The sequence below is a fragment of the Sciurus carolinensis genome, chromosome 16, assembly GCF_902686445.1.
Source record: "Sciurus carolinensis chromosome 16, mSciCar1.2, whole genome shotgun sequence".
NCBI classification, from domain to species: domain Eukaryota; kingdom Metazoa; phylum Chordata; class Mammalia; order Rodentia; family Sciuridae; genus Sciurus; species Sciurus carolinensis.
In genome coordinates, this window is record NC_062228.1 from 6355657 (window position 1) to 6372315 (window position 16659).

A 16659-nucleotide genomic window follows, 5' to 3' on the forward strand; every position below is an offset into this window, starting at 1 on the left:
AAGAGAGCACAGGTGCAGGGTAGGTAGAGGGAAGAGGGAGGAAGAGAGTATCTAAAAAGACATGGTGGAAAAAAGATGTGGTGGAGGAAAGTGGGGAATGATTTGTAAAGCAAGGAATTCATTAAATAAGGGTGAGCCTTTAAACTTAAAGAAGAGTAGGAGAAGGAAACAGATCATTTAATTTTTTTGAAACAGTCATCTAGGATAAAAAAATTAGAAGAATCCCATAAATAAAAGATATAATTAAAAATAAAAGAGTCAAAAATAAAATTTAAACCCTATGTAGTGGCACACCCCAGTAATCCTAGTGACTTGGGAGACTGAGGCAGGAGAGTCACAAGTTCAAAGCCTGCCTCAGCAACGGCAAGGCACTAAGCAACTCAGTGAGACCCTATCTCTAAATAAAATACAAAATAGGGCTGGGGATGTCACTCAGTGTGGAGTGCTCCCGAGTTCAGTCCCCAGTAACAACAACAAAAATTTTAAAGAGTAGAAGGGAAGATTTCTTATTGGTACTTTGGCTGGATCCATAATAGCATACATGTTTGAAATAAATTTTTGTTATGAAGAGAATATTTATTATTCTATATTTTGTATCTTTACATACCATTATGTATATTTATACTTATATACAGTGTGCATGTGTATATTATCTTAGCACCATGTGTCTCCTCAAGTACAGATGCTCCTGGACTTCCAGTGGGTTGTGTTCAGATAAACCCATCATCATAAGTTGAAAATGTAAGTAAAAATTTATGCATTTATTGTACCTAGGCTTACATCATAGCTAGTCTCGCCTTTCTTAAATATGCTCAGAATATTTACACTAGCTTCCAGTTGGGCAAAGTCATCCAACACAAAGCCTGTTTATAATCAAGTGTTGATTATCTCATACACACACACAGATGGGTGTTTTGTAGAGCTGATGAAATGTGAAAACCAAACAACATCCAAAAAAGTGATAGCAACACAATAAGTACACTGTAGAGTACAGTGGTTTCCCCTTGTGATCGTGTGGCTGGAGGCTATGCTGGCTGCCACTGCAATCATCAATAATGAGTGTCAGGGTATTGTGTTGCATACTGTTAGCTTGGAAAAGAGCAGAAGTTGAAGTACAGTTTCTGAACGTATCACCTTTGTACCATCGTAAAGTTAAGAAATTAGTAAGAACAGTTGTAGGTAGGGGACCATCTGTATTTACTTTGCCAATTAAAGAGGTTATTTCTGTGCATCATAAGCTTGCTTCTGGACTGTAGATGCCTACATTTGAGGTCTAGTTGATAGAAATGTACAAAAACATTGTCAAATACATTTACAGAATAAAAGGTTAAAAAGATTTTTTAGTTGACTAAGTTAGTGTTTTTTCTTTTAGAGAAAATGAGGCAGAAACCAGATAACTATACATAAATGTAGGTACATAATATTAACACAATATTAGGTGATTTACATTGCTAAACTACATATAATTTCAATCTCCTGAGGCAATAAATTTTTGTTATAAGACTTTGTAGTCAGTGCTAGGTAAACAAAATTTGAACTTGACTGCCTTTTGTTTTCCATTCAAATAAATTCTTAGCTGGGTGTGATAGCTTGATTTGTGACCTGCAACTGTGGTATGTTTGTGCATGAGAGAGAGAGAGTGCGTGTGTAGTGTAGTTACTGAATGAAATAGTGATCTGCTGATAAATTTCCAGTCTGAAGTAACTGTGCTGTAGTCCTTTGGAATTGTTTGTTCAATATTTTCATTGTTGTTTTTGTATTTGTTGGGAGTTTTTCAGAACTTTTTAAAAAACATTTAAAATTTTTCATTGTATATTATTTCTCCACACTTTTTATTGTTGTTACATATTTGAACATGCTCCCCCTGATCCCTTTCCTCTATTGGTCTTTCTTAGATTTTCATGAGATAAGCCCCCTCCCCACCTTTCTTTTCCTTTTTCCTCTTTAACTTCCATACATGAGAGAAAACATGACCCTTGGTTTTCTGAGTTTGGTTTATTTTGTTTAACATTAATGCTTTCAATTTTCATACATTCTCAGAACTAATTTTTAAAAACAGCCTTAATTGAGGCATAATTTATTTTTCATAAAATTCACCCATTGTAAGATTTTAGATTTGTAGAATTATGCAACCACTACCAAAATCCAGTTTTAGAACACTTTCATTACTCAAAGAGTTTCCTTTGTTCACATTTGCAAATTAATCCTCATTCTCATCTTTAGTCCTAGGCAACCATTGATTTGCCTTTTGCATCAGTAAATTTGCCTTTTCTATATATTGCATATACATGGACTCTTACAATATGTAGTCTTTTGCATCTGACTGCTTTCATTTGCCAGTGGGATTTTGAGGTCAACAGTGCTGAAGCTTGTATCAGTTGTTCATTCCTTCTAATTGCAAAATAGCATCCCATCATGTAGATATACCACATGTTGTTTATCATTTACCTGGACATTTGGATAGTTTCCAGCATTAGCTGTTATAAATAATGCTGCTGTGAACATGTACATATGTGTCTTTGGATGAATATATATTTTCATTTCTCTTGTGTACAGTTTCTCCACTTCCTAACCAATACTTGGTATTGTCTGACTTTTTGATTACAGACGGTCCCTGACTTAATATGGTTCGACTTATGAGCTATCAACTTTACAATGATGTGAAAGCAATACATATTCAGTAGAAATCATTCGTCGAATTTTGAATTTTGATCTTTTCCCTGACTGGCAATATGCAGTGCAATACTCTCACTCAGTGGTGGGCAGCAGCTGCCAGCTATAGCTCCCAGACAGCCATGTGATCACAAGGGTAAACTTTGCAGTGTACTGTGTTGCCAGCGCTTTTTGGATTTGTGTTTTTTGTTTTTGCATCCCATTATGTCTACAAAACGCCCGTCTGTGTCTCCTGCTTCTGGTGAAAAGAAGAAGAGGAAGGCAATTACTCTTGAGATGAAACTCAAAATAATTGCCCAGCATGAAGGTGGCAAGCCAGTAATGGTCATTGCACGGGAGTCAGGACTGTCACAGTCCACAATCTCAACCATCTTAAAGGATAAGAAGCGAATCAGCGATGCAGTGAAATCATCAGCATCAGTTAAGTCCACTGTCATCACGAAGAAAAGAGCTGGGCCGATTGATGATATGGAAAAATTACTTGTCGAGTGGATAGACGAGCAGATAAGAAAGCGTGCACCGCTTAGTCTCCTGATGATCCAGGCTAAGGCAAGAAGTCTTTTCAATATGCTGAAAGAACATGCTGATCCTACATACACACAGATGTTTACAGCAAGTCACGGGTGGTTCCAGCGCTTCAAAAGGCGTCATAATTTTCACACTGTGAAGGTCAGTGGTGAGGCGGCAAGTGCCGATATTGAATGTGCTGAAGCTTTTAAGGAAGAGCTGCATAGGATAATTGTGGATCACAAATATATACCAGAACAGATATTTAATGCTGATGAAACAAGCTTGTTCTGGAAGCGTCTGCCTGAGCGTACATATATTCCTCAGGAGGCCAAGACAATACCAGGATTCAGAGACCATGTAACTGTGCTTTTGGGTGGAAATGTTACAGGATTCAAATTAAAGCCTTTTCTCATCTACCACTCGGAGAACCCTAGAGCATTCAAGAATGTGAGCAAGCATACACTTCCTGTTTATTATCGCCACAATAAGAAAGCCTGGATGACTTCAGCATTGTTCGAAGACTGGTTTTTGAACTGTTTTATTCCACAGGCAAGAGAATATTGTAGGCAAAACAATATCCCATTCAGGATTCTTTTGATCTTAGATGATGCTCCAGGGCATCCACAGCATATTGGGGCCATGCATCCTGATGTAAAGGTGGTATATTTGCCACTCAACACAACCACACTCATTCAACCAATGGACCAAGGTGCAATAGCTGCCTTCAAAGCACATTATTTACGCCAGACATTTGCTCAGGCTGTTGAAGCCACTGCATCTGGCCAAACACTCCAGGAATTCTGGAAAGGTTTTAACATTCTAAATGCTATCCAGAACATTGCTGCAGCGTGGGAGGAAGTCACACAGCAGTGCATGAACTGCATTTGGAAGAAAGTTTTGAAGACATATGTGAACACATTCAAAGACTTCAACAAAGGTCCTGCTGTTGATGATATGGTAAGTAACAACATATTAGCACTTGGGAAGCAGCTAAAATTAGACATCCGTGAAGAGGATATTCATGAAATTGTCAGCATTAAGACTGAAGAGATTTCCAGTGAGGAGCTGATTGAACCAGAGGAGGAAGGAAGTAAAGAAGTTAAAGCAGAGGAAGAAGTTAAATGGAAGGCACCCAGAAAGTTCACAGCAAAGAAACTGGCAGAGGCATTTGCCACTATTAGCAGTGGCATGCGGATGTTAGAAGAAATGGACAGCAATTACGAGAGATACGCGAGAGCTGACAGGCAGATACAGGATGCTCTTGCTTGCTATAGAGAAATATATAATGAAGAAAAGAAACAGACTGTACAATCAAAACTTGATATCTTCCTGAAAAACACTGTGCCTGCTAAAATGTCAACAAGTGTTGATGCCTCGGTGCCTTCCACCAGTTATTCTCAAGTTTTGTCAGAAGAAAGAGGAATCAGTACCCCTGTCGCTGTAGCATCCACATCATCCAGTAGTTAATTTTAGTTCAGTGCATCAAATCTCCTTCAGGCCCAGTGTGTTTTCTGCTGTGTACATTAATGGTGAGTACCTGCACAACTACTCTGTTTCACACGTCCAGTGTACTGTTCCATAATTACGTGAGATAGTCAACACTTTATAAAATAGACTTTGTATTAGATCATTTTGCCCAACTCTTAGCTAATGCAGGTGTTCTGAGCACATTTCAGATAGGCTAGGCAAAGCTACAATATTTAGTAGTTTACTGTATTAAATGCATTTTTGACTAATAGTATTTTTAGATTATAATAGGTCTATCTGGGTATAACCCTGCTGTTGAGGAGCATCTGTGTAGCTGATAGGCATAGTGGTATCTCTTTGTAATTTTAATTTGCATTTCCCTAAAGACTAATGGTGTTCAGCATCTTTTCATATGCTTAATTAAGTATTCCTTTATTTTTGTGATTCAAATCTTTTGCTCATTTTTTTGGGGGAGGCATCTATTTTACAAATTGGATTTTTTGTCTTACTGAATTGTAAACATCTTTTCTGTGTTCTAGTTACAAGAATACAAATACTTTATCATATGTGATTTGCAGATATCTTCTAGTCTGTGGCTTCTCTTTTAAAATAGATTTTATATTTTACAGTAGGGGTAAGTTCATAGCAAATTTGAACACAGAGTAGGGAGCTGCCATATAATACATCTCCTTCTCCCACTCAAGCACAGCTGTCAACGCCCTGAACCATTTTGGTATATTTATTATACTTGATGACATTAACATGTCATTATTGTCCAAAATAAGACTTACCTTTTCATTTTCTTCAGTGTTTTTTGAAGTGCAAAAGATTGTGGTTTTGATGATATGTGAATTTTTTAATTTTATGGTTTGTGCTTGTGACATATCAGAACTTTTTGATCAATCTAAGGTTAAAATTTTCTCCTGTTTTCTTTTTAAAATTATTTTAATTGGCATCATTTGTAAGCATATAGTTAATTGGTATTAAATATCTGCATGCCAGGTGTGGTGTGGTATGTCTCTAATCCCAGCTACTCAGAGTTAGGATCACAAGTTCTAGGCCAGCCTGAGTAATTTAGAGATATCCTGTTTTTTTTTTTTAAAGACTTGGGATGTAGTTCAGGCATAGAGTCCTTTTGGGTTTAGTTTCCAGCACCAAGAAAAACACACATTCATAATGTACATCCATCACCACCATCTATCTCTGTAACTGTATTTTATTTTATTTATGTGTATATTTGTGGTGCTGGGGATTGAACCCAGGGCCTTGTGTATGTGAGGCTCGCACTCTACAAACTGAGCTGTATCCTGAGAAACTAAAAGTCTGAAAGTCTATACCCATTAAACAGTCATTAGTAATTCTTCATTCTCCTCCCCCTGCTCCAAACACCATTCTACTTTCTTTATGTATGAATTTCTTTCCTTTTTAAGACTTAACAATATTCCATTGTGTGTATACCACATCATGCTTGTCTATTCATCTGTCTATGGCAGCTTATTTTAACTTGGGAATAATGTGTTACACGGGTGTAACAAGACCCTGCTTTAGTTCTTTGGGATATACATAAACAGAAGTGGACCATATGACAACTCAATTTTTAATATTTGACCAGCCACCATACTGTTTTCTACTGTGCACTATTTTACATTCCTACAAACAGCACAAAGCTTCCATTTTCTCCATGTCTCTAATACTTCCTGTTTTCAGTGTAATTAATTTTATGGACATATTTGCTCCATTTGGAAAAAGATGTTTCATAACTGCTTTTTGTTTTACTTCATTGTCTAGCCAGGATTCTTAGCAGATGTTAAAAAGAAAGCAGTCCGTATTAATTCATACTAATATGAAACTGACTAATAGTCGTTTAGCCCTCTCAGGATAATGTGTTTTAAATGAATTTATAAGCCAGTTCTCTTAATAGGTGGAATTTCAACTGAACAAAATGAGGAATAATCAATTTAGGGAATCTGAGGAAAATATTTGAAGTCAGACTTGTTAATATAACCAAGCGGTTTCTGCTTGAGCTCTTATTTCTACTTATTTCTCTTTCTGGTTCCTGATTTTAGATGCAGATTCTGTAAATACTCCTGATAACTTGCTGAGTATGTTAAAAAATTAGATAAGGAAGCAAGAGACTGACATTTAATAGTTTGCCTAAAGTCTCACTGCTGGTTAATGGTTAACATTCTCTTCATTTTGGTTTTTTACTGAAAATCTTGTAAGTGGTATTCACAAATGTATTCATGCATATTCAAGACATTCTTGTATTCACAGGTTGCACTGCTGTGATCACCACCTCCCAAAGATGCATCCTGACTTATCTCCACACTTGCACACTGAAGAATGCAACATCTTGATTAACTTGCTTAAGGAATGTCACAAAAATGTAAGAGTTCAGAAAAATGACCATAAAGTACAAAGAAACTTAGGTACAACACACTAATGTAAAGTGTTATCTCCATTAATGGAAAGAAATGATAATGTCTTAGTGGTCTGAGCTTAGTAAAGATTAGCAATTGATGTGTGTGATTGATTGATTGATTTTTTAGGAAACCAACTCCTTTTATAATTAGTAATAGTAAAGCCATGATAGTTTGTTAGAGAACTTCTGAAACAGTATGTAGCAGTTGGAATCCATGTTCTTACAATGAAATGTCTTTCCCATTCTTAATAGAACTGTTCAGCTCTGACTCTTCTGATCATGAAGGAATTATTCTTAGATTCCCTGTTCCTTAATGGCTACCATTCTCTGTTTTATGGTAATTGAAACAGTTTATATAATTAGTATGATGAGTCTAATCTGATGGATTTAACTGTTAGTAGAATGCAAGCAATTCTATGGTTAGAACCAAATAGAGGGCTGGGGATTGTAGTCCAGGGATGCAGTGATTTGCCTAAGATGTGCAAGGCTCTGGGTTCAATCCGCAGTACTACAAAAAAGAAAAGAGAAAGAAAGAAAGAGAAAGAAGGAAAGAGAGAGAGAGAGAGAGAAGGAGCCCATACTTAGAATTCAGTAAGTCAAGCTGATATTTTTATAGATGTTGAATATTTAACTTTTTTCCCCAATATTTGATGCATGACATAGTTGTAGGAAATATTTGTGCTTAACTTCCCATGGTGAATTACTTACTTTTCTCATAAGCTTTGGACATATCAAATTTAATAATAATACTTAAGTGAATAAAATATAAAGACCAAAAGTCAGGAACTAAGTAATACTTGGCCTGTGAAGTCAGATTTTTACAGATTCAGAGAATGTTGATTACAGTTTAAGTAAACTGTTTACTTTTAGATTAAGTATTGGGAACTGCCCTACACTCTGGGAGCTGTTTCTTCACATTTACTTCCTAGGTTAACCAGATTAAGGGCTTTAGTTTTTCAGTTCTTGATTTTAAGTGTTACATGTTATTTGCATATTGCTCTTTGGTCCATGACTTTTTAAATTGGACTAAAATATTACATCTTTTCCTTTCAAAAGTATTTCTTATAATAAAGGTGATACTTCAGATCATTGGATCTAAAATTAGACTTTTAAAAAATTAACTTTTGTAGTACAATTTACATACAGTAAAACAATGTTCAGTTTGATGAATTTTGACCAACATAAACACCATGTAACCATTGTCACAGTTGAGGTAAAAAAAAACCTTTCTCTCCTACTAGAGGTTCCCTGTGCCATCTTGCAGTACCTCTTCCTCACCTTTGGCCCAGATAACCCCTAAACTACTTTTTGTTAATGTAGATTAGTTTTGCTGTTCTAGAATTTGTTATAAATGTACTCTACATTGTATGTTTTTATGTATTGTTCCATATTTTTTGAGGCTAATGGCGTTTGTTGGATATGTCTTTAATTCATTCATTTTTATTTCCGAGTGGTATTCCATTGTATGAATATGCCAGTTTGCTTGCCTATTGATGGACATTTAGGTTGTTTGCAGTTGTGCTGTTTTGAATAAAGCTGCTATGAACATTTGTGTACAAGTATTTGTGTGAATATCTTTTTATTTCTCTTGGGTAAATACCTGGAAATGGAATGACTAGGTGGTGTGGTAAGTAAGTGTTTATAGAAACTGCCAAACTTTTCCATTCAGTACTATTTTGTATTCCTGTCTGCTCCCATTCTCACCAGCACTCGATACTGTAAATGTTTTTTTAACGTTTTCCAATCTGTGGGTATTATAGTAGTGTTTCCTGTTGGTTTTAAATTGTATTTCCCTGCTGACTAGTGATTTTGAGCATCTTTTCATGTACTTATTGGCCATTCATATAAAATCTTTTGCCCATATTTAAAAATTTGTGTTATGATTGATTGGGCATGTGAGGTCTTTGATAAGTGTATTACCAGTACAGAGTTCTTATATATCCCACACCTGGTGTCTCCTATGAATGCATTAGGAAGGTACATTTATTCCAGTTATTAGTTATTGAACTAATATTGATACGTGATCATTAACCAGAGTCGTGCTTTGTTTAGATTTACTCAGGTTAGGTATTGTCCTGATTCCGGTTACAGGATTTCCTTCCGGATGCCAGGTTTAATGCTTTTATTGTAACTCTTCAAGACTTCTCTTGACTGTGGCAGCTTCTTTGTTTTTGGTGACTTGAGCCTTACCGGTCAGGTATTTAGAATTCTCTGTTTGAACTTGTCTTTTATGGTTCTCGTGGTTATACTCATGGTGTGAGTTTGGGAGGAAAAACCATGGTGGTCAAGTACCATTTTCAGCACACATTGTGTTGAGTTACGTATGTCTATGTAATTGATCTCTGTTGATGTTGATCTAGATGGCCTTATTGAGGTAGTGTCAGACTTCTCTACCTTAAAGTTACTATTCCCTACCTTCCATAACTCTGGGAAGAATTCGCTGTGCATAGCCCATGTTGAGGGACTGGAAATTAGGTCCTCCCCTCTTTGAAGGCGGAGTGTCCACATAAATGTTTTAGAGTTCTGGAGACCTGTGTCTTCTCCCCATTTGTATTTACATCAGTGTGCACTCATGTATATTTGTTTTATACATTGTATTATAATCCAGAACTTCATTTTGTTGCTCACATTGTTTTGACTGGGAGTCTTTCAGTTGGGTCTTGGGCTCTTTAAAACAAAGAGAAAAGTTCTATGAACTAACAAGTGACTTCCAGGATATATTGAGTAAAGAAAATTGAAGTGCAAGAGTGTTTATAGTATTCTAGCACTTGTTTAGAAAAGGAGAAAGAGCAAAACTGCTTGGATCCCCCCAAAAAAGGACAAGATACACCTGAACTAATGAGATTCATTATCTTCTGGGAGACAGGTGAGAACAAGGTCAAGAGAATGGGGAAGTGACACTTTTGGTGACATTTCTTGTATAATTATTGCTTTTTCAATCTTAAGTGTTTCACATGCTCAATAAAAATGGTGAGAACATAGGCTTTAGTCAGAGTTGTTGGTAGAGTTTGGGTTTTGCAGTGGATAGATTAGCAATTCTGAAATTGGGTGCTGTTTATTCCAGGGTGAGCAAGTAAGGAACTATTGCAGATAATAGGAGACAGTTTTCTCACAAACTCATGCCATTTCCCCACCACCTTGGTCAAGCAAGATCATCACCCTAAAGCTCTCTGTGCCATGCCAGTGACACCTGACAAGGATAACCAGCTATTGTAAGTCCTCACAGTAGAGTTCAGTTCTGCCTGGGTTTGTACTTGACATAAGTGGAAATGCACCATATCTGGACACTTCTGTGAAATTAGTGTGTGATAAAAGCGCAAAATTCTACCTGTTTCCTGCATTGTCCAAGAATATTAGACTGATTAAACAACGGAAATTCTAATTACTAGAATGAATAGAAATAGTTGTCTAAGATGTCTTCCAACCCTGAATCTGTGTGGTTCTGCAGTTTAATCTCTTTGTTGACTAAACCATCATTTTGAATGCTCCTTTCCGTGCTGGAATTCTGCATTGCTTTCCAGTCCTCTTGAAGTACAGCACAGTTTTATCTCCACATGATCCTAACTTGCTGTGCTTTTATCATTCTTCAGTGTTTTAAGGTTCTCCTATGGTCTTTGCAACCAAATGTCATCCACAGGCTGCTTCAGATCTACTGGCCTAGTTTGCCTACGTTTGTCAGCAAGACTTAGGTTATCTACAGTTAAAATACAGAATTTAGAGAACAGCTGTTTTCTTCAAAGCTATTTGGAAGGCTTTAATTTTTTTTTCTGATTTTTTAAAGTAGTGTGTAAGTAATACATGTCATTGGAGATAGTGTTTAAAAAAACCTAAGAAAGTGCAAAGCAAATAAAACTTTTTTCTCCACCTCCCAGAAATAAGCTCATTAACAATTGACTTTATCCACTTTTTTTCTTTCTGTTAGCATTTTCAAATGCCCACATCTTTTCCATCCTGAGAAAATGAATACATAAAATCCCTTGGTAATCCCAGCTGTCTTGGCCTATATTTGCTTTCCTCTGAGTGAGCTATTAAAATAATACCTTCTCTTTGACTTGGCTTCTGCCCTCATTAGGTGCTGGAGTGGCCAGGGTCACCAGTTACTACACTGGTGCTAATTTTACTGGGCTTTCAGTAGTTTCCTCACTCTTCTTCTAGGCTGGTTTGTTTCCTTATCAAAACACACTTCCCCAGGCTTCTACTATACTTTTGTCTTCTGTGGTTTTCCTCTCTTTCTTTGGCTACTCTTCAGTCTCTTTGGCAGTTTCCCCTCTATTCTCGCCCTGTTTCTCTGCCTACACCTTCCTGGAAAAATTCACTCCCATGGTTTCAGAAACTAAAGTCTGTAGCTCAGATTCCCCCCCCACCCCCCAATTGCAGTTCTGTTTATTTCAACTCTGTAGTGGACTTAACTGTTCTACAAATAAACTCAACCTGTCCAGACCCAAGCTTATCTTGCCTCTATTTAAAATCTCAGTCTTTGAGACATTTACTTGTCCAAGCCAGAAACCAGTGTCATCTTTAATTCCGCCATCAGCCTCACCTCTCATGTGAACTCACCAGGTATTGCCCATGCCCTCTGCTGATAGCTCCTGAATTATTGTTCTCTATTGCCAGGGCTACCAACAAAATCCATGCCCACAGTGTCTGATTAGGACTTCTATCTCGTCTCCTGTTTTGTCATCTCTGTCTCAGTTCACTTCCCATGCTGCATCTTGGAGTGCTTTTTTCAAAAGTAAGTTTAATTACTGCTCTCCTTAAATGGCTCCCTTTGCAGAATAAGATCAAAGTTTTTTGCTCTTGAGCTTTGAGATCTTTGTGATAGGTAGCTCTTGGGCTCCACCTCTCTCCCATGACGACTCCTCAACCTTCCTAGTGTTTTCTGCATGTGCTGGAGAATGTTGCTTCCTCTAAACCTTTACATTTGCTTTGTCCTTTGCTCACCTTAGAGCATCTCTCACTGTCTACTTAACCATTTCCTCAGCTGGGTTTTATTATTATCCAGGTTTTCTTCAGCTTGGTTGGCCATTTCCTCTCCCTCTTCTCCTTTCCTGGCCTAGATTATCTTGACACAGTCACTGTACTTCTTGCACACACAGAATGCATCTCCTGCTTCATGGCAATTCTTTGGTCTCAGGACTCCTTTATGTTCGTTCTTGAACATTAACCTCCAAAGAGCTTTTACTTATGTGGGTAATACCTGCCAACATTTACTGAACTGTAAATTAAAGCTGAGAAATTTAAAAGTTATTTTAAAATAGACTGTTACATGTTAACACTAATTTTCATAAAGTTTTATTGCTCAAAAAAAAAAAGAATGACATTGCATATGCATTTTTGCCATTCTCTTTTATGTCTGTATTAGTAGAATACAGTTGGCTTCTCATATCTGCCTCTGTAGTCAATCTCTGTGACATATTTCATGGAGCCCCTGGAAAAGTTTGGTGCCCTTGTGAGAGGATGAGAGTGAAGAAAAAAGGATCTTAGAATCATTAGGAAAATAGTTCTGTACTTGTGCATCTCCAGAAAAGGTCTTGCAAGCTCCTTAATGTCTCTGAACTATGCTACTCTTTCATGGCAGTTGCTTCATTTTTTTTTCTTTTCTTCCCTCTTCCTATGTGCTGAGATAGGGCAGTTAGGTCCTTGTTCAGTGCCTGGGACATTATTCTCCATGTTAAAGGTTCTCAGTTATCTCATGATTGACTCACTTACTTGATTGTTCAGTTGGTTGGATCTCTAGAAACAGACATCAGGCACCAGAGACTTCTGCCCTGTGTGTACAAGAGAATTGCAGTCCACAGGCATTTTTGTACCAATTTCACTGGGACATTGGGCTTAACTTTTTTCACATGATGTCACAAGAGTGTAATTCTTCTTTGGGCTTAATGTTGAAGTGAAAGGAAGCAAATTAGTTTTATGTGGGATGATATGAACAGATACGCACTAAACTATGAAATATTATCTTGCATTCTATAGGTCTAATCTTTTTTGCTACATCTTTATTATTAGAACGGGTGAAAATGCATTGCCTATTTGTTGCCAGAGAAGTAGTTTCAGAAAATACACAGGAAATATTTATTCTGAAAAGGCCATTAGGTAACAAATAGGAAATGTTATACTATCTTAAATGTTTACCAGAAAGATTCTTGACCATTTATTTAGTGTGGACCTGAAAAATGCTTGTAAAGTGGCAGTGGGGAGGGAAAAAGGAAGAGCAGTAGGCTTAGCTTGCTAATTATGTGCTGTCTGGTTCCCATGAAAGCCATAATTAGAAAGAGAAGGGGGAAATGTGCTTACTACAAACACAAGTTCAGCATTTACGGCCTGTCATTATAGCAGATGGCTGTGCTGTCTGACCCACCCTTAAAAGTTGTGATGTGTAAACACTAATTATGGCCCAACTGAAATTCAGATCCTCGAAGAAGGGATTGCGCTATGCGTTTAATATGCCCCTTAAGGAAAGGGGTATGAGGTGTTAAACTTTGACCTTCTCCCTGCATGAGGTTTTGATGGGCCAGGAGGCTTTTCTGTTATCCAGGTAAAGGCCTTGGTTTTCATTCCACCTACAGAGTATTTATTTCTCCTTAGTAGGAAGGACCAGGATAAACCTGTTTATATATCTTAAACCTTTATTATTAGCTTCTTTACAAAGGGACACAGTAAATTCATTTCCATAAGAATGAGTATTTAAATTCTATGTGCCAGAGACCTTGGCATATTATGGGATGAATATTTTACCCCTTTTCTTCCTTTTAGCACAACATTCTGAAATTTTTTGGTCATTGCAACGCTCTTGATCGGGAGATGAGAAAATGCTTGAAGAATGAGGTAAGAAGACTATCAAAGACTGGAAGTAGTTGAATAATAGAACATGTAAAATATTATGTATTGTTAGCATTATTAAAATTTCCTTCAGTTTTCATCTAACAACATTTGTATGTCCAACCATCCCTTGAAAACCTAGAGGAAAAATGAAAGCTATCTCTGGGGACAGTTTAGAATGTTGCTGTCTTTTTGACATGCAACACAGGTGATGAAAACTTTTTGTTTCCCTGGAAAATTCAAGTTGGATCAATTTTAAGATTTAAGAAATTGAGTCTCTGATCAGACATACTTGCATTACTCAGTGATTTGCTAATTAGCAGGTGATCAGCAGATGACAACTCTCTGGACCTCAGTTTCCTTAGGCAAAATAAGAATACTAGACTTGGCTCTTTCCAGCTTTAACGTCCTGAATTTCTTCATAGTTATGCTGTACAAGCCATAGGGCTCTTGTTGGACTTGTTTGGGAAGGTGTCATCTCAGTCAACTTAGTTAACATAAACCTTAATTTCTGACTTGTCTATTTCCTGGAACTGCTAACCAAGCAGAGGGCATTTTAAACCTTTAAAAATTTTTTAAAAATTCCATTTCTATTCTGTATTTCAGATGTTTTATGTTCAGAACCTTTTAGAACATGTGATGACTAAAAAGTATATATATGTGTATGTATACATACATAATTATATGCATATGTATACATATGCACATATAATATTGACCAAAAAACTGTTTCAATTTTCATTTCAAAATGTTCCAATTTTCATTTTCCGTATTTTTAAACTTTTTTTTTCTAGCTAAAGTCAGATTGAAAGGTTGAAATGTTTGAAACTGCACAGCATTCATTTATCTTTTTTCTTTTTGTGTATTTTCCACTCAGGTTTTTTTTTTTTTTTCTAATTTTTTTTGCTTCTTAAAAATCCCTGTTTCAAGCTGGATGCCTTGGTGCATGCCTATAATCCCAACGGCTCAGGAGGCCGAGGCAGGAGGATCTCTAGTTCAAGACCAGCCTCAGCAACTTAGCAATGCCCTAAGCAACTTAGTGAGACCCTGTATCCGAATAAAATATGAAAAAGGGTTGGAGATGTGGCTCAGTGTAGAGCCTTCCTGGGTTCAATCCTAGTTTTACAAAAAAATGAAAACAAAACAAAACTTTCAGGGTGTCATTATCTTTACTGCTTGAAGAACGTGGAGTTCTATATTAAGGGTGATAATTTCTTTGTGTGCACAAATGCGTATATTAATGTTTTTAAATGATTGTTACCCTTCATACTGGGTATCAAACTCAGAGCCTTGCTCATGCTAGACAAGTGCTGTACCACTGAGCTACATTCCTACCATTCCTCTTTTTAAATAATATTATATATAATATTATATATATATATTCCTCTTTTTAAAATATTACACACACACACATTTAGTTGTCAGCAGATCTTTTATCTTTTTATTTATACGTGGTGCTGAGTATTGAACCCAGGACCTCCCATGTTTACCACTGAGCCACAACTCCAGCCCCAATACCCTTTTTTTTTGAGCCGGAATGTAGCGAAGTTGCCTGGCCTGGCCTTAAACTTGTATTTCTTGTGCCTCAGTCTTCTGAGTAGTTGGAATTATAGGTGTATGCCACCCCTCATGGCTTTTAAAATGATTTTTGAAAGATGTTTTCCTTCATATATACAAGCTAGTTTGTATGAAAACTAAACCTAGAACTAACTTAATAAACTTGTGAACAGCCCAAACTATTTTATTTGTTATAGCTGGGTGTTGTTAATTTTCACATGCTTTCATTGTATAACTTTTTATCTATGTTTGGATTTTTTTTCTTCTGATAGTTCAGTAATTTTGCCATTTTGCTCATGTTATTTGAACTTGATATGAATTTTTTTCCCCCCTAGCTGGTCTTGAGCTCTGTTAGTGACTATTTGATAAAATGTTGTAGATATTTTGTTTTCTTTTTTTTTTTAATTTTTTATTCTATTTGCTGTTTTTGTTTATTTATTGTTATGTGATGCTGAGGATCGAACCTATGCCTCACATGTGCTAGGCAAGTGCTTTAGAACCAAGCCACAACCCAGCCCCATGTTTTGTGTTTTCATGACTTATTTTCTGAGTCCTCTATGTACTTTTATACTGCTTCATTACCTAATTTATAAATGTTGTTCTGTCTGGCCTTTCATGCTCTAATCCTCTGAACCTGTATGCTCTTTTATTTCCCCTCTAATGCTAACTTCAGATGCTTTTCTCCTACCTTCCCCTTCATGAGTCATGGGAATATTTCATTCCATGAAGCTTTTAGCTGGAAATAGGACTGGGTATTTCTGTCTGGGCCTCTCTCTGCTGCTTTTTTACTCTTTTTATTTTGTTCTTTCTATCGAAATAATCACTGATATTACTTTTGCATCATCATCTTTGTCCCTCTTGATTGTTTTTTTTTTTTGGGTTAATTAGTCTTTTATCCTGTCTGTATCATTTGATAGGGTATTGTAAATGACTTCATAGTCATCCTTTTTTTTTTTTAAATTCAGGTGCTATCTTGACTCTTGAGGAGATATCTCAAACATATACTTTAATACAATTTGCTCTATAATGTATTTAGTTGGTCTCCAACAAAGTACTGTTCTGGGGCTGGGATTGTGGCTCAGTGGTAGAGTGCTTGCCTAGCATGTGTGAGGCATGGGTTCAATTCTCAGCACCACATATAAATAAATAAATAAAACTCCATCAACAACTTAAAAAAATAGTACTGTTCTGAAGACTTACCCTTAAGAACC

The 16659-nt window shown here is 36.6% G+C and overlaps 1 protein-coding gene across 7 annotated transcripts in view; it reads left to right on the forward strand.

Annotated features, from left to right (window-relative positions):
• The window catches only part of Cmc2 (C-X9-C motif containing 2), a 28582-nt gene that overhangs the window by 4091 nt on the left and 7832 nt on the right, over window positions 1-16659 (forward strand). Inside the window, exons 2-5 of one of the 7 annotated variants that reach the window (XM_047530052.1) lie at window positions 659-741; window positions 2608-4712; window positions 6925-7036; window positions 13826-13897. In XM_047530052.1, the coding sequence (XP_047386008.1) occupies window positions 6956-7036; window positions 13826-13897 (153 nt within the window). In that variant the 5' untranslated portion in view covers window positions 659-741; window positions 2608-4712; window positions 6925-6955. Of the gene's footprint in view, window positions 1-658; window positions 742-2607; window positions 4713-6924; window positions 7037-13825; window positions 13898-16659 lie in introns of those variants that run through there. The other 6 variants (XM_047530050.1, XM_047530049.1, XM_047530051.1 and 3 more) reach the window with 6 other exon arrangements.